This window comes from Melozone crissalis, unplaced genomic scaffold (genome assembly GCF_028551555.1).
Source record: "Melozone crissalis strain CALT ecotype California unplaced genomic scaffold, PUWL_Pcris_2 ptg000004l_1, whole genome shotgun sequence".
NCBI lineage: Eukaryota > Metazoa > Chordata > Aves > Passeriformes > Passerellidae > Melozone > Melozone crissalis.
Genome location: NW_026535782.1, coordinates 39,185,969 through 39,205,876, shown reverse-complemented (window position 1 = coordinate 39,205,876; position 19,908 = coordinate 39,185,969). Strand labels below are relative to the sequence as shown.

At 44.3% G+C, this 19,908-nt stretch overlaps 3 protein-coding genes across 3 annotated transcripts; all 3 read right to left on the bottom strand.

Moving 5' to 3' along the window:
- Nucleotides 1–143: 143 nt before the first annotated feature.
- Nucleotides 144–548, bottom strand: LOC128934907 (histone H2A). Its single transcript, XM_054272839.1, has one exon. The coding sequence runs from the start codon at nucleotides 546–548 to the stop codon at nucleotides 159–161; it is 390 nt and encodes a 129-aa protein (XP_054128814.1). The 3' UTR covers nucleotides 144–158.
- Nucleotides 549–2,472: 1,924 nt separating this feature from the next.
- WBP11 (WW domain binding protein 11) lies at nucleotides 2,473–12,740 on the bottom strand. Its single transcript, XM_054273780.1, has 12 exons — nucleotides 12,671–12,740; nucleotides 11,527–11,645; nucleotides 10,653–10,684; nucleotides 9,955–10,048; nucleotides 9,366–9,562; nucleotides 8,385–8,518; nucleotides 7,434–7,633; nucleotides 6,435–6,629; nucleotides 5,853–5,954; nucleotides 4,645–4,959; nucleotides 3,859–4,041; nucleotides 2,473–3,164 (listed from the first exon to the last, which is right to left on the bottom strand). Exons 2-12 carry the CDS (start codon nucleotides 11,588–11,590, stop codon nucleotides 2,731–2,733), a joined length of 1,950 nt encoding a protein of 649 aa, XP_054129755.1. The 5' UTR covers nucleotides 11,591–11,645; nucleotides 12,671–12,740; the 3' UTR covers nucleotides 2,473–2,730.
- Nucleotides 12,741–16,574: 3,834 nt separating this feature from the next.
- Nucleotides 16,575–17,252, bottom strand: SMCO3 (single-pass membrane protein with coiled-coil domains 3). Its single transcript, XM_054280593.1, has one exon. The coding sequence runs from the start codon at nucleotides 17,250–17,252 to the stop codon at nucleotides 16,575–16,577; it is 678 nt and encodes a 225-aa protein (XP_054136568.1).
- Between the last annotated feature and the right edge of the window lie 2,656 nt (nucleotides 17,253–19,908).

The following is a 19,908-nucleotide window of genomic DNA, read 5'->3' as shown; positions in this document are numbered from 1 at the left end:
TCAGTTACATTTTAGGCTTTCTGAGAAAGGGGAGGGGGAAGGGAGGTGTTTAGTTTGTTTTATTGCTAGGATGTACAGCTCCTTTTATGAGGAAGTGGGTGGCTCTGAAAAGAGCCTTTGGGTTACTTTTGAGGTTGGGAGCGCTCCTCGGAATTTTTTCACTTGCTTTTCGCCTTGTGGCTGTCGGTCTTCTTGGGCAGCAGCACGGCCTGGATGTTGGGCAGCACGCCGCCCTGCGCGATCGTCACCTTGCCCAGCAGCTTGTTGAGCTCCTCGTCGTTGCGGATGGCGAGCTGCAGGTGGCGGGGGATGATGCGCGTCTTCTTGTTGTCGCGGGCCGCGTTGCCCGCCAGCTCCAGGATCTCGGCCGTCAGGTACTCCAGCACGGCCGCCAGGTACACCGGCGCGCCCGCGCCCACGCGCTCCGCGTAGTTGCCCTTGCGCAGCAGCCGGTGCACGCGGCCCACGGGGAACTGCAGCCCGGCCCGCGACGAGCGCGACTTGGCCTTGGCTCGCGCCTTGCCGCCCTGCTTCCCGCGACCCGACATGGCTCCCACTCCCGCCGCTCCGACACCGCCGCACGAACCGACTGACGCGGTCACGTGCCTCCGCGCCCCGTGCGCGGCCGCTTTTATAGGTTCTGTGCGCGCCCCGCCGGCTCGCTGATTGGCTGCGGCGCGCTCCGGCTCGTTCCGACCAATGGCGCCGCGGATCCAAATTCGACCAATGGGAGCCGCCGGCGGCCGCACCCGCGGAGCCGCCCCCGCAGCCGGCCCCGGCCCCGCTCCGAGAGCGAGGGCAGCGCCGGGGAAACGGCTCCGCCCGGCCGGCCCGGGAGAGCGCAGGGGCACAGCCCGGCCGGCCCGGGAGAACACGGGACCACAGCCCGGGCGGCCCGGGAGAGCGCAGGGGCACAGCCCGGCCGGCCCGGGAGAACACGGGACCACAGCCCGGCCGGCCCGGGAGAGCGCAGGGGCACAGCCCGGCCGGCTCGGGAGAACACGGGAGCACAGCAGCCTTCTCCGGAACTAGGAAAACCCCGCTCAATGCTATGGCTGTCGGTTCAGAAATAATCCTGTATTTTAAACCTGCAGGGCTACTTTAAAAATGTGTTATTGTTATGATAAAAGAGAAGCTTTACTTTCAGTAGGAGCGTTTACACCCCAGCACTACTGATATGTGTAGTGCTGTATATATAATGTACATGATACATGACGTTTCTCTGATTCTAGAGACAAATTACTTCAGTACTGCTGCAATCACTCACATTGGTGTTTTCAAACTGAATTATCTGACTTCAAGCTGAATTTTCTCAACTTTGGTAAACATAACTGATGTCGTCAGCTAACTTCCACAACAGAAGTTGCTTAATATACAAAGAATTTCGTGTTTCAAGGATTGTGTAGTTATGTCACACAATATGCATTAGGTGGGTGGGCTCATGTAAATTTTTGATTGTGTCCAGAATTTGTGAAATTTGTGAAAACAGATTCAAAGTTTTCAAGTGTAAGTTTGGTTAGCTAATAACTTTGTCTTAAAGCAGATTTAACCTCAAAACACAGTGCATTCAGCTAAGCCTGAAACGTAGAGCCAACTAAACATATTGTCTGAGGTATCTGCTAGTCTGCTATCCTAATATTAGCCACAACTAAAATTATTTCAATCTTTTAACATTAAAATTGTTTACTAATTTTTACTAAGGTAGCCTGTCCATGATGCACCCAGCAGTTATCTGAGGCTTGATATGAAGCAAACCTCCCAATCAGAGTAAATAAAATAAATTGTTTTGTAATTATTAGTAGTATATCAGGATTTAAGTTTTTACTACCTACCAATAAAGATTTTATAAGAGTATCATCTCCATATCCAGGGATATGTGTATTAAAAGGGATGTTTAGGAACATAAGAACATAGCAGAAGCTTAGTGGGAAAAAGTAAGTATGTTATTTATAATGTGATTATTACTTTTCTGAGGTTCTGAATGCCTCTATCATCTTTCAAGGTGAGCTAAGAACCCTCCTCCCTCCCTCTCCACCTGCCTGCTAGTTTCTCACAAATAACAAGGAAAGTGGTATTTTGATACACTGAACATTTATTGTCTTTCACAAGACAAAATGAAGTCTCCCCAGCCAACAAAATCCCATCAAGATGACCATAAAGGGGATAGGATGCAAAACTCCAGTGTACAGTATACGCAACAAATTACCTCCCTGACTACCCTGGAAGAAAGATGATTGATCAACCTCACTGCAACTAAAAACATGATTATAAAATATTTACAGAAAAAAAAAAAAAAAACAACAGTACAGAAAATAAAAACTGGACAACCATTTGTGTATGAAACGCTGCTAACGCTTTTCTGGCTCGTTAAAAACCTGTTCCACTACCCTCACCAGAGCACTCAGGGTGTGTAAGGATTTTGGGGATTTTGGCAGGGAATAGTCACCCCCGTCCCCAGAGCATCCAAAGGAAGGGGGAGGACTTGAGGGGAGCAGCATCGCCTCCTTTACTGCAATCTCCTTTGCCCAGGTGGACGCGGTGGCTCTGAAAGGAGGTGCCCAGGCACACCTCAGCTGCAGCGGTCTCTGCTCACAGCACACTGGCAAGTTAACCTGTGGGTAGGGAACTATTTCCAGTCACGCCCTTTCGTTGCTTGCAGGAGGACTTTCCCTTCTTCTCCCTCCACAGCGTTCAGAGAGGGGCAGGAAAGCTGACCAGGACTACGACAGGTCACAGGAGACCTTCCATTTCTTTCATGAAGGCTTCATACACATCATCCTTTGTCTGTACAGAGATAGGGGCAGACGCGCCAGCCTTAGGGGCAGCTTTGGTTAAGGGCAGGGCAGGCTCATCCTCCTGCTTCCTCTGGGAAGCGGCGGCAGCGCCTTTGTTCTCGCGGCGCACGCGCAGCGCGGTGGGCACGAAGCGCGTGATCTCCGCCTTGGGGTTGGTGATCTGCGGCTTGGCGCTGATGGTGGCCGTGGCCTTCTTCTCGATGGTGGCCGCGCTGGTGTCGTCCGCCTTGGGCCGCTGGATCAGGCTGGGCGGGGCGCTCAGCACCCCAGGGTTCGGAATGGGAGCTGGTGGGAACAGCCCGGGTGGGGCAGGGCCTAAGGGAGGCACCAGGGGCGGCCGTAACATGCCTGGGCGAGGAGGAGGGATACCTGGAAGAAGAAAGCGAGAGCTGTCTCCATATCTGAAAATTTCAAAATATTGGAGGAAAAAAGTGCACAGGCTCAGAATGCCAAGAACAAAAAGCAAAACGAAGCAACCCCCAACAAGATGCAGCAGCACTGGTTTTAAAAAAAAAAAAAAGGTTTTCAAATCTGCACTAAATGCTGGGTTGAAAATGCTTCTCTTCAGGCTCTGAAAGCCACAGGAGCTTTTTATCATTCCCTTTTAAATTTAATTTTTAAATTTAAAAACTGATTTTTTTTAATCACTCCCTTTTAAATTTAAAGTTATAATCTGAGAATAAAATTTCTTGACAATCCATCCAACTGGAATTTCAGAGTCATCAGAAGTGTCTGACCCAGGCACAAAAAATAAATATTCAGATCCCCAAATCATTTAGTGGAGCGCCATTACAGCACCCAGATGCTCTTCAGAAAGAGTCCAGCAGAGTAAAAATCTAAACTCTGAAATTCCCTTTTTTTTTCAGGGCAGATTTTTTGCTACCAAACTATGCACAGCACTTCCTTGTTATTGCACAGAACAATGTAATGGCACAATGCAGCCACAGCCAGGAACAAAGGCAAACTGGCAGCCAATTATGCCTCAGTGGCTGGATCACCACAGCCAAGACCGCGAAAAGAAAGCAAGAAGGGACCTGGCGCTGAGACACACAGAACCCCTTACCTGGGGGGGCAGGAGGGGGCAGACGAGGAGGAGGACCACGTGGAGGAGGACCCGGGGGCAGGCCTGGTGGGGGGCCTGGGGGAGGACCAGGCGGTCGCCCCGGGGGAGGACCAGGTGGCAGCAGCCGAGGCAAAGGCCCACGCAACCCTGGTAACCCCGGAGGCCTCAGGAACGGAGGAGCTCCTGAAAGCGTTCATGTAACAAACAAGAAATTTAATTCACAGTTAGAAACATGTCTCAGCAACTTTCTCATCAGCTAAGGATAAAGGTCTTCGACATACCAATGAAAGCTGTATTACCTAGCTGCCAGATTAAATAGAATTTGTAAAAATCTCAAGCAGAGGCAGCAGTTACACAGTTAAAGCATCTTTATGAAGGTAAAGTGTATAATGGAAAAAGGGTTCCTCCCTATATAATTAAGTTGTAACTGGTAACAGCTTCTGAGCTGAGTTTGTTAGAATTTAAATAGCTATAAACCTTTTTCTATGGCATTTGATTTTTCGACTAGGGAGCTTTTGCTTTTTTACTCCACTTCATACACTGGCTCTGCTGCTGTCTGCCAGTGTTGTCTCTAACAAACACAACCATCAGGAAGGCTACAGCTACAGGAGCCTGATGCCTCAAAAGCAAGGTACAGCAACAATGATGCAGACTGATGACAGCCAGGTCTCACTAAGTGGCTACATATACTCCACCTGCAACCCACTGTGCAGCTTCCGGAGTCCCACACTGACAGCACTGCCTGAGAGCCTGCATCCCTCAGAGCAGGGCAAACCAAGCACTCACCGGGTGGAGGGCCAGGAGGAAGGCCGGTGGGTGGGCCTGGGGGCCTCAGTGGAGGGGCTGGAGGTGGCCCCAGAGGAGGAGGCCCAGGCATGGGAGGTGCCTGTATCTGAGCTGGAGGCACAGCCTGGGCACTCTGCTGCTGCTGCTGCGCCTGGGAAGTCGCAGTGGATGACCCGGTCTCTGCAAGTGCCTCCTCACTGAGCTGTTGCTGCTGCTGTTGCTGTGAAGTCTCTTCAGACTCTGAGTCCTCTTCCTCCTCCTCCTCTTCTTCTGAATATTCTTCCACCTCTCTCCCTTCTTCTGGAATTTCCTGGCCTAGATATGGAGATGATACCCTTATAAAATCTGTCTACGCATAACATCTTTGTGAACATCAGAGAAAACTGAGTACACAGAATTAAATAAAAAGAAACAAGAGAAAGATAAACCTTACTTCAAAGCGAAGAAATCTGACCACTTTTATAGGTAAACATAAAATGAAAACAAATAAAAATAATAACAGAAAAACCATTGCTGTTCTAGAGAGAGCTCTGACAACAAGAGTTGTGTATTCCCCTGGGACCTGAAACTTGTACTACCAGCCCAAAGTTCTGCTACTTAATCTCTGCCTTAAAGGAGTTTGTGGGGAGACGAGTCAACGGGGGGTTGGGGACACAACGCCACAATAAACAAAATCCCCATGTCCAAGAAACTCCTGCACCTTTGAAAGATACTGGAGTTTCTTTTTAAAACAAAGTTTGCTTTATTGGTTAACTTATCTCAACAGAAAGGTATTTTGAGGGAGTACAAATCCTTACAGGTTGAATGCTGAGCACATACACAATGTTACCCTTTCTCTTTCAGAAAGAGATTTGTACTTCATTTGAACAACTGTTTAAAAGCTAATTGAGAAAAGGCTTAGAAGAAAAAAAAAAATAAATTGCTACTCCTCACTTCAACTCTGCTATGCAAAACACACACATTACTTGAAAATAAATTTTAAAAAAACCTACAAAACCAAAAAAACCCAAACAAACAAAAGAAAAAAAGAGCAAAAACCAAACTATAACTCAAATACCTAATGAGAGCTGATACTCTCAGCAGAGGCTACATTATGACAGTAAAATATTTAGTCTATAAAATAAAACTTGTGCAAAGTAAGCTGCCCACAGAAACCTTAGCTGAAAGCCTAAAGGCATCCCACCACATACTACATCCACCTGGCTCACCTGCCATTCGTAACATCATGGCCTGGAGCGGAGTCAGTTCTTTCATGTTCTTTTTCTTCTTTCGTGACTTGCCAGGCATGTCTGCAAACCGGACACTGTGACCTGGGGAAAGCAGGGTAAGGGTGACAGGAAGTGGGGAGAAAACAAGCAAAATCAGATGGCTATGTTGATACCTGGTATGGAAAGCCCATCAGTCTAACATAATGATGCTTCTTAGATTAGAGTTTGCACTGGTGTTTCTGACTGTTTCAAGTTTTGCTAACCAAGTATTCTCTACCAACAGGTCTCCCCCAAGCAAGTGAGCATATTTTATACTGAGGCTTAATTTTGCAATGATTCAGGTGAAAAATGGCTTGCGAGTTATAGGCTAACTCAACTTTTAAGAAAACAGGTTTATCTGAAAGTTGCTTTACTTCCAGATAGCCTCCTTCTGACCCATTTATTATTAAAAATCCTTTAGCTGGAATTTAGGTGAGTCAGAACATTGTTAGTTGACTAAATAAATTGCACACGCACCCTCAGCTCTCTCAATTAGTGTTTTTCTTTAGAAGTAACTCCCTGTCTTTCACTTCCCCTTCATACCTGATTTCTTTTCTTCACCACCTTCCCTCTCTTTGTCATTATCACGATGCAGGAAGTCCTCTCCCTCACTGTCTGCATCTGACCTATCACTGTCACTGTCATCGCTGCTCTCATCGTGCTTGTCTTGATCCATATCCTCAGGGTAACCTTCATCTTCACTGGTGCTGGACATGTCATCATCGTGGCCTCGCTGCCCTGCAGAAAGCAAAGTATTGGGAAATGCATCAACTCCAAATACAAAATATTCCTTCACACCAGTGTATGTTTGCAGTCACAACATTCCCCTTAGCAAAAGCACTGACAAACTGTCATCCCTTTACTTTTTAGCACATATTTTTAAAGGATATTTTGGAAAATCTGTAAGATTTCATATTAACCTGCTAATTCTTCACAGCAGAAAAGTGAAGGCAACTGCTACTGCAACTGATTCATCAACTTCTATTCAGCAATTGCCCAACACTGAAATATTTTGATGTCTTCTGGCATGAAATAAAGCTAATTCATCTAGTCACAAAAATTTCTAAGGATGATACAGCAACTGCATGAAAAATAGGACCTATGTTCTCCTAGCAAACGCACATCCAGAGCTCATTGTGGGTTTTGTTGTAGTTTTGGTTTGGGGGTGTTTATTTGATGGGTTTTTTTTAAATAGATGATTTCTCTGAGAGTAGGTTTTTTAATATGAACAGTGTTCCAGCACTGTTAAGGATTCATCTAAAAAAATCTAATCTGTGAAACCTAACCTAAAAAAAACGTATCTGAGACATGCAATTAAAAGTTTCAACATTTAAAAATACAGCTGGTAGCAAAATTGCAGATATTATGAATCTATCTGAATTACCCTCAGAGAGCAATCACTTAGTAAGAGTCCTTCAAATAGTGCTAACATTCATAATGCCAGAGAACATTTTGTCTGGGGCACACTGCATTCACAGCAGGACCATCCACAGCAGAACAGAGGTCAAGGAAAACTGCAGAGAGGAACAGGGAAGCCCTCACCTGCTTCAGAACTGTAAGAAATCTCCTCCTCTCGCCTTCGAGGTGCCACGTCCAAGTTGAAGCCCACCTTGCGGCCATACATCTGCAGCACCTGAGGAGGGGGCGGCCCTGGGGGAGGGCCTGGGGGCTTCCTGCCCGGAGGTAAACGCGGAACACCGAGCCCCGGGGGAGGGAGCACAGAAATGGAGCGAACCGGTGGGCTGGAAGTATGAAAGGAAATGAGAAATGTAGGAACACAATTACAGCAAGTATGCCTTCAGTAAAATTATTGAGCCTTCTCTCACCACTGCTTATGCAGACTTCTCAAAAAGAAACATGAACATTTAGAAAGTACAGATTTGACACAAGGAGTTTACGACATCATACAAAGACATGACTGAAGAAGATCAGACAAAAGCTGCTCAGAAACCAACTGAAGACAATACTGAAAAAATCAGCTGTTGAATCCTACCACAGAAGAAGAATGAAATAATCACAGAGTTGGTAAAAACAGAAGGCTATTCAGAAAGAAATAGAAAAAAATAGCACTAGAATGAAAAAAAAAAAAAAAACCAAAACAAAACCAAGCAAACTAGGAGTTTATATTAACTATCCATATACACTGAATATGGCAGCAGGACAACAGAACACACATAGGGCAATTTAAGGGGCAATTATGTTCATAACAGTAGGGCTCCAATATGAACTGATACTACTACTACTGATCTACATTCCTGAAATAAAAAAGACAAAAACTAGAAGGAATAATGTATTACTCAAATAAATTTAAACAAAAAGCTCTAATTGTGGGAAAAGATTAAGAAGAGCTCTGGTTAAAAGAAAGAACAATTCACTTGCACAGAATTCCCAATTCCTACAAGTTAATACTTCCTCTACTTCTACCCCTAGCTCCTCCCCCATAATATGAATGCTTCCTTTTTACTTCCCCCATACGTTTATTTTTCCACTAACCCATAGGCTGATGTCTTCTTGAGGATAGAAGGTGGCTGAGCCCCTGGAAGGGGAATGTCCTGTATGAGGATGTTGGAGGGAGCATGAGGCATATCTGGTAAGGGGATACTCTCCACTTCAACATGTTGAGCATTCTGAAAGGGAAGGGGGAAAATAGAAAAAGAGAATAGGTTACTTCCACAGAAGCTACTGCACAATCTCATTACTTTTTAAAGCACAGAACATATGGAACCTGCCACCACTTGTCAAATGTGCCTGTTCTTAGGGTGTGTTATCTTGCAGCAGTCCATGAAAGAAATTTGGGAAAGTGTTAACGGCAAAAGCCTTCAATGCAAACCAAAGAACTTGCAATGCACCCAAGAAAAGCTTTAGTATTTCAGTCAAAACTCAGTCAGGTTTTCACCTTCTTTTAGACCTTCAGTCTACGAAATGAAGAGACTGCAGGAGAGCATGGCTGTGCTTTTGTGTTTTTTAAGTATTCAAGTCACAGACTGCTGCATGTTCTAAAGGAGAGGAAAAAAAAGAAGTCTTACAGAATTTTGCACTTGCAAAACACTATGTTCTCCAGCATGGTAGGGAGGAATATTAGAGGAAGGTTTTTAAAGGAATGCCAAAGAATTCTCATTATTTCCAGCAAGAGATTTAGCAGAAATTCACAGAAATACCAATTGCACACTCACGAGCTCGCTCTCTCTTTAATACAGAAAACAAATGGCTGATATTGTTGATTTGCAATACAAATTTCCCTTTCCTCCTTTCATTTTGAATGAGATCAGCATGTCAGAGACAAACAGTAACCTGACAACCACCACACTGTCCTCACTGAAATGCTCTAATTTGAGGTACCATGCAAATTAATATTTCATATGGGCCACGTGATGCTGAACTCACACAAATCTCCCTTCCTCTGTGACAGTCACACCTAATGAGCAAACAGAATACACTGCCACAGTTACAAGACTGAGATACAGTAAGCGTTACCTTGACAGCATCAAAGTACTGGCTGAGCTGTGCTCTCTTCTGCTCGTACTCCACTTCCAGCTTGCGCAGCTCCTTGTAGATGTCAGGGTTCTCCTTCTCGTAGAGACGCAAGATACGCTCAAAAGTCTCACGGAGCTTTTTGCGTTTGTCCTTCAGCACTTTTTCATTAAGTTGTGGCTGCTGTACCGGGTTAAACTCTGATCCAAGACAGCAAAACAAAACGACAAAAATTTGCAAATCGCTCTACTGCACAACTGTGATGAATGGAACTATTTCAAAGCAAGTTCCAATTCCTGTTTTCAGGAAGTCTGCAGCCTTTTGACAATCCCCTCCTTGAATTCTACATTAGCAGCACGCACACACACTACTTGATTTTCTTATCAATCATCTTCTGGGAAAAATGTCCTCTTTGATGGCACCACAACATCTCAAATCATAATCAATCCCCAGATACACAATCCCCCCTTCTTACAGGAAAGGAAAAAAAAACTACTCTATTTCAGTCTCCCCCATTGGCAATCAAAACTACACTGTGCATCTCCATAAACCATGGCCTAAGTCCAGCACCTGGTACCTCTCACTCACTCACCCATCTCATCCAACTTTTCCATGTCCCGGATAATCTGCTTCGGATCTTTCATCTTCAGCACAGCTGCTCGGACCATCATCCGCTGCTTTTTGTTCTAAGATCAGAGATCAAGCAGACAGAAAAGTTTCACAGTAGAAAGACACAAAACATCTGTTACCCTGTGTCAGTATTTCCACTCTGAAGAAAAAAAAAAATCACACCTCAGAATGCCCTGAAAACATTCACCATGGCACAAATCAGCAGCAAATGTAGTGAAAACTTCTGGTAATTTTAATTCCACTATCTTGGTAATTGCAAATACTACAATCATTCCTTCACTCCAACTAAGTCACGTGCAATCAACACAACCAACTGACAAAATACATTAGACACACTAAGAAATGTGTGACTCTTGGATGCTTAGATTTTTTTATTTGGTTTGTTGCTTGCTTCTTTGCTTTGTCATTTTGGGGCTTTTTAATTTCTAAGTACTTCCAGCAACATTTCAAAAATAAATACAAGTTAAAGAATGTCTGGGGATCTTTACTCCAAACAAGACTTCTATGTTTTTTTGAACTACATGTCTGGATAGTATTCCCAAAGTCAGTGTTAGGATATCAATTAAAATATCCATAGTCTATTCATGGCCCTTTACAATCACACACACAATACACAGTATAGGAAATGCCAACTACATGCTCCCTAATTTCTTTATTTACCTTCTTTAGTTCCCTTTTCCGAGCTTCCTTCCCTACAGGGGAAAAGAAAAAGAAAGTAACAACATGAAAGACAAAATCAAATTAATGAATAACCTTTTCTTCATCAAGACTAGGGCTGTTTCTCAACAGCTCACTCATTTTACAAAGACTTACTGCTTCCCAGTGAAAGAGAAATATAGCATGAAATTGATTTCTATTTCTTGTCTTTTATACAGGAAAAAAAAAGATACTACAGTCTTCATGTCTGCAGAAGCAAGGCTTTTGCCATACAAAAAAGAACAATAGGCAACCAAAGTCATAGTGATAGGTGCAATCATGAAAAGATTGCTGCACAGAAGCTGAAACAGAGTCATCAGACAGCACACTTTAAAAATAAGTAGGCTTTGAGAATGCCTCTGAAATAAAGCATATCCACTGTGGGAGTCCGGATTTTCTTTATTCACTGAGCACTGATAGCACCTGGCATGTTACCAAAAATAGACAAAAAACAGTAAGACAACTCCCCCATCTAACCAGAGCACCTGCAAAACTTGACATGTTCCTCAGATTCCTGCCTGGGACAGATTAACTCTGTCCCAGGAAGCAGCCTGCATTTATCCAGCAGCTAAGTACAAAGGCCTTCCAACACTGATAACCAGTGGAGACCCACGAGGTAAATACTTGAGAGAAGCAGGAGCATGAAAGCAAGCAGCCTTCCCAGACAAAACTTTTCAAATAATAGAGAAATTATTATCTCCTAGAGAAATAGGAGATAATACTTTTCAAATTAGAGAAACTCAGTTCTATCCTGAGGATTCTACTCTCAGAGAAAGCTTTTTACCTGCTCCTCTAGGCACTCCCCATTCCTCCCTGCTCAGCTTTCATGGATACTCACGGGCCTGATCCGTGGGATTCATAAACTTCCCACTCTTGGTGGATGATGTAGATCTCCGCCCCATTTTGATCTTTTTTTCTTCCGCCTCAAAAAATGAAACTTAAAAAGGAGGGAGGGACCTGGAAAAGATGACATGGTATCAGGTCCTACACATTGGTAGTTTGAGGATGCTTGTTTCTCTTTTGTATATCAGCAAGTTACTCCCTCAAAGAGCCCAAACACCTTTAAGGTTTGACTATGAGTTCAGCACCTGTATCAAAACTGCCCTACTCCAACAAAGTACTACTATTTAACTAAGTACATACTTATTGCTACTTTAGTAGCTTATAATTTCAAGCTAATTGATGAGTTTGTTATTATTCACATTACAACTCAAACCAAAAAGCTTTGTGCTTACAGTACTGAGGGCTGCAGGGCAGGGAAAAACACATATTTTATTTTTCCAAGAGCGTATCGGAGTTTATCTTCTCATTCACTCTTGTAAGTGCTCTCCAGTTTTCACCTTCCTCTGTTTCAAATGTTTCCCCATAGACCTCCTCCCTTCCTCAGACTTCTAACTGCCCCTGGTATCTCTCCCCAGCCACTGTATCAGCAAGTGTAGGATCATTCTGCAAAAAATTATGTCCTGTCTTTAGATATCTCTCCAGCTTACAGATGACTACGTAAGTGTCCAAACCACAGCCAGGGATGTTTCTTCTCTCCCTTCCCCTCCAAAACTGCTTCCCTGCCAAAGCACTGGGGTGGGTTTGTTTTTTGCTTTTGCAAGACACTATCGTTTCCTTAGGTGGGAAGCTCACCAAACACAGGTAGAAGTTACATTTACACCTCTTATTTCCCAACTTTCTAATATTTAAAGGCTAAAGAGAAAGAGAACAAACTTCTGAAACCTCGACTTCACATCTTCTAAGGACCCAGACTAAAGAGTTTCAACGCAACAAGTTAACGGCTGAAGATGAAAAAAATAAATATATATAATCAAGCACTAAATTCATTATTCTTTTGGCGACAGAGGAACGGGGCAGAAAGCCCCCCCCCCCCCTCCTACTCCCGCTCGATGGCAGGAGGAAGAAAATGAGGCAGCGCGAATTGCCGCCTCCCCCTCCTCGCCTCTCCTCTCCCCGCAGCCCAGCCCCGCCGCTCTCACCCCTGGGCCGGCCGGGCCCGGCTCCGGCTCCCTCGGGCGGCCGCGGCCTCGCTCAGCCCCGCGCCCGCCGCCGCCCCGGCCCCGCCGCCATCTTGCACCGGCACCGAGTGGCGGCGCGGAGCCGCGCTCCGGAAGCAGCGGCCGCGGCTCGATGGTTCCGCCGCCGCTCGCTCCCCCTCGGAGGCCTCAACTCTATGGTTGGGGCTGGGGAGGGGCGGGAAGGCGGGGCGGGAGCGGGGACTGGCGGAGATAGAGACAGGGACAGGGATAGAGATGGCGATAGAGATAGCGATAGAGATGGCAATAGAGACCAGCACCCAGGCGGCCCAAGCGGGCTCTGGGAGCGGGTGGACACACGCGGTGCCGGAGGGATGCTCCCGTACGGCCTGCGCTGGAAACAGGGCTGCGAGCGCGGCCTCTGCTCCCTCACGCTCTCCAGGAGGATCCCCCAAAGTGCCCCCCGTGCCCTGAAACAAGGCAGAGCCGAGGGACGTGTGGGAAGCCGCTGTCCGTGTGTCCATAGGTGCAGAGCGCTGCGGGGGCACGGACTGCCCACAGCCCCAGGCCCTTCCATGGTTTGTTGCAGGCCCGCAGCGCTGCTCCCCTGCGAGCGGGGCTGGGACCCCTCTGTACGAAATCTGATGAAAATCTGGTGCCGTCGGACACCACAGAAGATACTCTGGTATTTGTCTCTTCCTACAGCCCCCGCTGTGGTGAACTGGTGAGGCTGGAGAACACCTGGTGGGAGCTGTTTTGTGCCATCGTCCGAAGCACAATTTCCAGCAAAAGTCCACAGCGTGTGAAGAACCAGGATGAAGATGCACAAAACATCAATGTGCAAACAATAAAGTATGGCTGCAGGCTTAAAGAACTAGCATGTTGGGGAGGAGATGTAGAAAGGAAATTTTTCTCTGCACAGGTGGCATCTGGGAGCAGAGGTGGTCAGATCCCTGGACAGGATTTCTAGACTCCCTGCTCCTGGTGAGCATAGTGTGCAACAAAATGTTGTTATAATTTTTCAAGTAATGGAGACTCAGTTGACTAATTTGTAAGGATCATTGCAGGATGGGTAAAGGACTATAAGCTATACATCACATTAATGCCAGCATTTACAGTATTTAGTCACAAGCTGCACAAAGTCAAAGTCAAGGAGCATCCTCAGAGCCAAGGCTTCAGGAGCTCTCAGTGCCTACAGAGTGGTCTTGCTAACCACATGCACAGCATGGTCACCCCCACCTTGTGCCTCTTTGGCATGTTCTTTTTGTATTATTGTTGTCACCAGAAAAAAATATTCAGCTGTGCAGATTTTGGTTGCAACCATACTGTTTTTCCACGTAGGTTTGGAAGCAGCTTACACTGGTTTGGGCTGATTTGCAGGGTTTTTTTAGGCTGCTCTTATTCGGAACACATATATCTCAGTTTTAATTCTTAATCGTTTGTCCAGAACAAAAGCTTGAGCAAAGGCAGAACACTCAAGAGGATGTGATGGAAAGCTGTGGCCATACACATCCCTGTCAGGTGCCATGCCACTGTAGAGGGGGATGGCTGAGTCTCTGAAGGTTAGCTGCCCCTCACAAGGCTTGGGGTCTTCTGTCCTGGCACTCCTGGGCTCAGTGGGGACAGTGGAGCTGCCTCAGCCCTGACTGCTTTCTCTCAGCTGTGTCTGCTGATTTGGAGGACAAAAGTCCTCTCACGTTTTTCACTTGGTACTTCTGTGACACTGAGAGGCAGCTTGAAGGAGTCTGGAGGGGAAATATCAACAGACTGGTTATGACATCTTTGGAGCTCCAAACATAAGACTGGCCAGAGCATTAGAGAGAGCAGGAATTAAATCTGTTTTGTGGAAGCCTGCTTTCCTTTAAGTCCACCAGGAACAAGGATATACCTAAAGGCAGTTTTATAGCTCTGTGTTCCTCATTGTGTACCTCACTTCCCCTGACATTGCTTAGCATTTGCATTCAAGAACGTGTGGGCAAATTGCTTGAAAAATACAACAGATTTGTTTTTCTTTGACTCCACTATTCTCATACAGCAGTGATTGGCAATCTCTTAAAGAGCTGTTTTTAATTCCTAGTTTAGAGTGTACATTTGCACATAGGAACAGGAGCCAGGAACTCCTGCCTCTCCAATACACAGATATTGCTGTTCTACTGACTGACAGTCTCTTGCCTCTGCAGAAGTACCTCTAAACTGAGTGCCATCTGTGTCAGGAGACAGGAGATGTTCCATCTTGGAGAAGTGATGCCTCAGGTCACCACGTTATCCACCTCAATACCTCGTGCAGGCAAGGCAGTGCTTTCTGCCGCCGCTGGAGTGCCTTTCCTGACTCACATAGCCCAGTCTGCAGCTGGTCCCAGTTTCTCAGGCCCTGGCTCCCATCTTTGCTCCTGATCCCTGGGCTTTCTCCCTGATGACTTGGCAGAGCTGCTGGGTACCAGCAGTTTCATTGCCATCTAGTGGCTTTTGTGCATAAAACAGGAGTCAGAAAATATTAGAGAGAAGAGAATAAAAACCCAACAAAACAAACAAATAACCCCCCCCCAAACCCCAGAATGGAAGGGTTGTGAATATTACCCATTTCTTTATTTCATAGGCATTCTCTACTTATTAATAAATCAAGATTGCTAATATTGAATATTAGCCAACATGCATGAATTTGGATATGATTTTAGTATGGGGGAAGTGGGTACTAAAAAAAGGAACCTATGCACAACCCTCCTAGATTGGTCTATCATGGATTTAAAAAAATTGCTTGTATAATGAAGCTTTTAATACTTATTTGTTATTTGGTTTAAGATTTGTTTTCAGATTAAAAAAAAAAACAACTCAAACAAAGCAAAGCAAGTACAGAAAAGAGAAGTCTTCCAATACGCATGTACATTTTTATTAATTCTTAAATTACCTTTTTTTCTAAGATCAAGAAAAAACAATTCACAGCAAATCACAGCAAGACACTACAAATAATTTTCTTGCTTCCAGCTTTGGTTTTAAAATCTGAAAAATAAGGACAGTTGGTAGCATATTGTGAAATGCAGAATCTGGGAACATTCTTGGCAGTCTCACATTGGTGGGATCAGGTAAAGCACTTGAAAATAACTTTAGTTTAATAGGGCTGCAATCCTGCATGCACTTGTACATGTGTATTATCCCACTCCAGTCAACAAAAGAGCAACTTTGCACAGAAATTTTTACATATGGGTTGGCAGGAGCAGAGCGTCACAAGCACAAGAGGTTATTCATGGCCAGGTACACCCAGAATGCAGCAGCTGGTTTCTCTCAGTGGTGGAGCAAGGTTGTGTCTGTTTGCATGTAGGCCCAGGCTTCTCTTACCTGCCAATCTACTGGGATTAGAGTTTATTTAAAGAAGATCTCTTGCTGGCTCCTTAGGAGGGCAGAAAATAGCAGTTAAATATGCTTCAGCTAGTTCTTGTGATTGAATTCAGTCTATCAGATTAAGCACTAAACCACAGTAAGGGTTTAGCAACCACAGATGTCTTCATAAAGCCTCCACATGCTTTGCCTTGTTGAAATTGTTTTCTCCCTTTGTGTTGTCATCTTTGATACAGAAACACACCTTCTCACCACTACCAGTCCAGCAGTCTGTATTATTGTCTCCAGCATGAATTCCAGTTCAAGGTTACCTACAGTGCTTCCCAGAAAATAAGCTTAAGGAAAGGTGCAAAGGTGCAATTTGAAACATTGCCCCCCAAATCACCTGTAAACCAGTTCTTTATTAATGTGTTTCAGTGCCAGTTTCCTGAACTGTCTCTTTTCTTGTTCTGCTGCCACAAATAAGAAAATAAAATCCATCAGTAGTTTGTTTGTCATAATGAATCAAAAAGGTTTCTGCAGGCATAAGCTGCTGCAGCTGCTGTGACAGCAGGAGAGAGAACTCCACCTTCATTTACTGAACTTGCTGTCTCACCAAAGAAGTCACCTCATGTATGGCACGCTGGTACTTTTCTGAGGCTGCTTTAAACTCAGCCAGGTGCTTCTCATAGCTCCTCACAGCTGTCAGCAGCTGGCTCCTCTCCACAGCTCCCAGGATGGCATGGAGAATCATCTCCAGGCCCAGCCCAATGATGGTGATGCTAACTCCCCCAAGAACAGAGGCCCCAATCTGCGCGAGGACACCGATGAGCTTGCTCACAGTGAGAGTTAAATGATTGGAGCCAAGAAGTTTGATAGCTACCATTGCAGCTGTTGAAGTTGCTTCTCCAAAAATTATGGAAAAAACTCTCTGGGCTATTGCAATTTTCTCCAGCTCGGGCTCTTTGATATCATATAGCTTCTGGTACAGCACTGGCTCGAGCTTGTCCTTCATGTCGCTGTCAATCTTCTGCACCTGGTGCTGAATCTCACTCATCACTTGAATTATGTTCTCACAGTTTTCCTTGACTGTACTGCTCTCTCTCATCTCAATGGGGGTAATAGTGCAGCCCAGGTGCTCATTCAGCACTCCAACCAGCTCGTTTGTTGCCTGGAAATTTGTGGACATACAGTCAAGCAATTCCTGATGCAGATGGATCAGTTCTTGCTTTCTCTTGGGATTATCTGGGTAAAGGAGGTCACTCAATGCCATTCTTCAGAAAAAGGCTACTTCAAGAGAGAAAAGACATTTCTTACTCTGATTAACACCCATAACCATAGCCCCTAAAGAGCAGTGAATTCTGTTTTGTCTCTGCCCCACTGGTTCTTTTCATACTGAGCAGGTCAAACCCCAAGGCATAGCTTGTAAATTTAGAAATCTTAATCTTGTTCTGGATCTTTGCCAAGTGATTGGAAAAGCACCTTGTAAGACATTAGTTATGCTCAGAGCAACAAAAATAGGTAACAAATATGTAATGAGCAGGTTGGAAAAATAGATGTGAGCCATTGGCAACTGAAGATTGATATTGAAACTGAACCTTGGAAACTGAAGATGGTAGAAGCTGAACTAGTTCACTAGTTCAAAAATGAAACAATCTCATCTAATCAGCAAAATTAAAGATGTGGCTTAAATATTAAAGGGTTGTTCCAGGCACTCTTTTGTATCAGCCTATTACATCCATTTAGTGGCATTCAATTTTTCAGCAACCATGATGATTGGTGGATATGGTTTGTGCCACAATAAAGGTATTTTATGCCAGTATAGCCTTATTCTTCTTACATTCAAGAGAAAATGATACTATATAAGCCTTCTGTGCTTATACTAAGAAGCTTAACCTCTGAATTCATAATGAATAGTAAAATTGTCTATAATAACCCCATCCTAACCTATATCACCTTACATATATCTCTCACTGTATTTCTTTCCCTGATATTTATTTATTCATAAACTGCTTGCCAACACAGAGTCCAAAGAGACTGAGTTAACAGTGATCATAGAGTAATTCCTCATCACTAAGATTCTGTAATCAACACTGTCGCTTCCTTTAACCTTTCACCAGCTGCAAAGTGAAAATGCTTTAACATTATTTCATCTTAAATGCAAACATCTTTGCTACAGGGGAAAACTATGAATGAGTAGGATGACTCATTTCTTTGTTGGTACTTTTCATGGTCTCAGCCCTCTTATTGCAAATCTGGGCCACTTTTGTGCAGTGCTTTGCATTTTTCTAAGATGTTTCTCTTCTTGTTGTTAGTGCCTACATATCACAGTTAGAGCTACAAATAGTTATGTGTAGGGGACTACGCAGATTTTTCATCTTGAAAAGATACCTTTGTGCCATTTTGGTCCTTTGTAGTTCTTGCACTATCTGTTAGCTGCAAATCATCTGACACTGACCCAGCTGTATTTTACTAAACACACCCTCCCCCACAAGGTCACTGTGGAAAACCAGAATGAATTCCACAATCCCCTGCCAACTTTTAATCTCAGTGTTGAAACACAAGCCAGTCTGAGAAGAGGTTTTCTCCCCCAATATTTTGCACAGTACTGTATATTTCTTTCAGCCACTTACCTTGAATCTCTGCCAAGAGAATAAACTGCTTAAAACATCTTCTTATACAAGCTGTAGGGAGCCAAATACATTTACAGTAAAGGTTTGGGATTTTCTGGAAACATAAAGCCGTGATAATGCAGGCTATGATTTCATATCAATCCTGCCTCAGGGATGTTGCTGTCTTGCTTTCTGACTCAATGTGATACTAAAACCTTTCCACTCCAGTGCTGTTTTGTTGTAAGGTCATTTGTTTTCCCTTATTGGTAGAAACTGAGAAGACAAATTGTTTTAGAAGGAATAACACTCAAACAGACATTTTACATACTAGACAGCTGTGGAGAAGACTTTTAGAATCTGTTCATTACATATGATTATTTCAGCTTCTTACAGCTGCTCTAGATTTTCTATCTCCTAATGTTAAAATTACTTCTTACTCTTCACATTAGCACTTTCATTAGCTTTTATATTTTCCTTTTAGAATTAGGCAGGCCACATAAATTTCTATATTTCTATTTCTCCAGTGACTTCTCTGTGGAGATTTACCACAGAAACTTTTCTAATTAAACATTTACACTGCCTACCTGATTTGGTCTGAATGCTCCTGTTGAAATGTGTATGGGAGAGTAACTTCAGCCTCTTTCCCCTCTGCTCGCCTGGTGTTTTCCAGCAGCATGTGATGAGTTAGGGATCCAGAGGCTGGGCTTCAGCTGCATCCTGTGCCTGCCTGTCATTAATTCTATTGTGTGATGTTTACCCAGATTCATCTCATTTTCTTCCTCCTCTGCCCTTCCCTCCAATTTTAAGAGAATTCAGTTTACTTGATGCTAGTTCCCAATCACTACATCCTCCAAAACCTTCTGTTCCTGGAGGGAATGGGTACAGCACAAATCCCTCCTGCTGCCTGCAGAGGTGCCATCACAGGCAGCTACAGCCATGGCTGAAAGGGGATGCTGCTACTTGCTGTCCTCAGAACATAAAAGGTGTAGGACAGCACTTCTAATTCAAATAGATACAAGATTATGTTTTTTGCTGGCTTCTATTGTTTGTATATATAAACATTCATGCTTGCACCTATGCCTTGAAATAAAGAATTTTTGCAATGACTGCTTTTGTACACCTACAAATTACAGAAGAAAAATTGAATGGTCCCACATAAACTGAAAAATAGACACCACAGAGAGTGGAAATAGGCTTTGTCTGTTCCAGTAAGACAAGCTTGTACATATGCCTTCAACCAAGCTAGACATCTTTCATGCTCTTGTCCTTAGAAAGGTGGACCTGCAGCCCACAAGGGTCTCACTAGGAACACTGCTT

Coding starts and splice junctions, on each gene's coding strand:
- LOC128934907 (XM_054272839.1), bottom strand. CDS start 548: ATGTCGGGTCGCGGGAAGCAGGGCGGCAAGGCGCGAGCCAAGGCCAAG.
- WBP11 (XM_054273780.1), bottom strand. CDS start 11,590: ATGGGGCGGAGATCTACATCATCCACCAAGAGTGGGAAGTTTATGAAT. Junction 9,563..9,954: donor GGAAAAGTTGGATGAGATGG/GTGAGTGAGTGA, acceptor GTCTTGGATCAG/AGTTTAACCCGGTACAGCAG. Junction 7,634..8,384: donor AAGAAGACATCAGCCTATGG/GTTAGTGGAAAA, acceptor TCATACTTCCAG/CCCACCGGTTCGCTCCATTT.
- SMCO3 (XM_054280593.1), bottom strand. CDS start 17,252: ATGGCATTGAGTGACCTCCTTTACCCAGATAATCCCAAGAGAAAGCAA.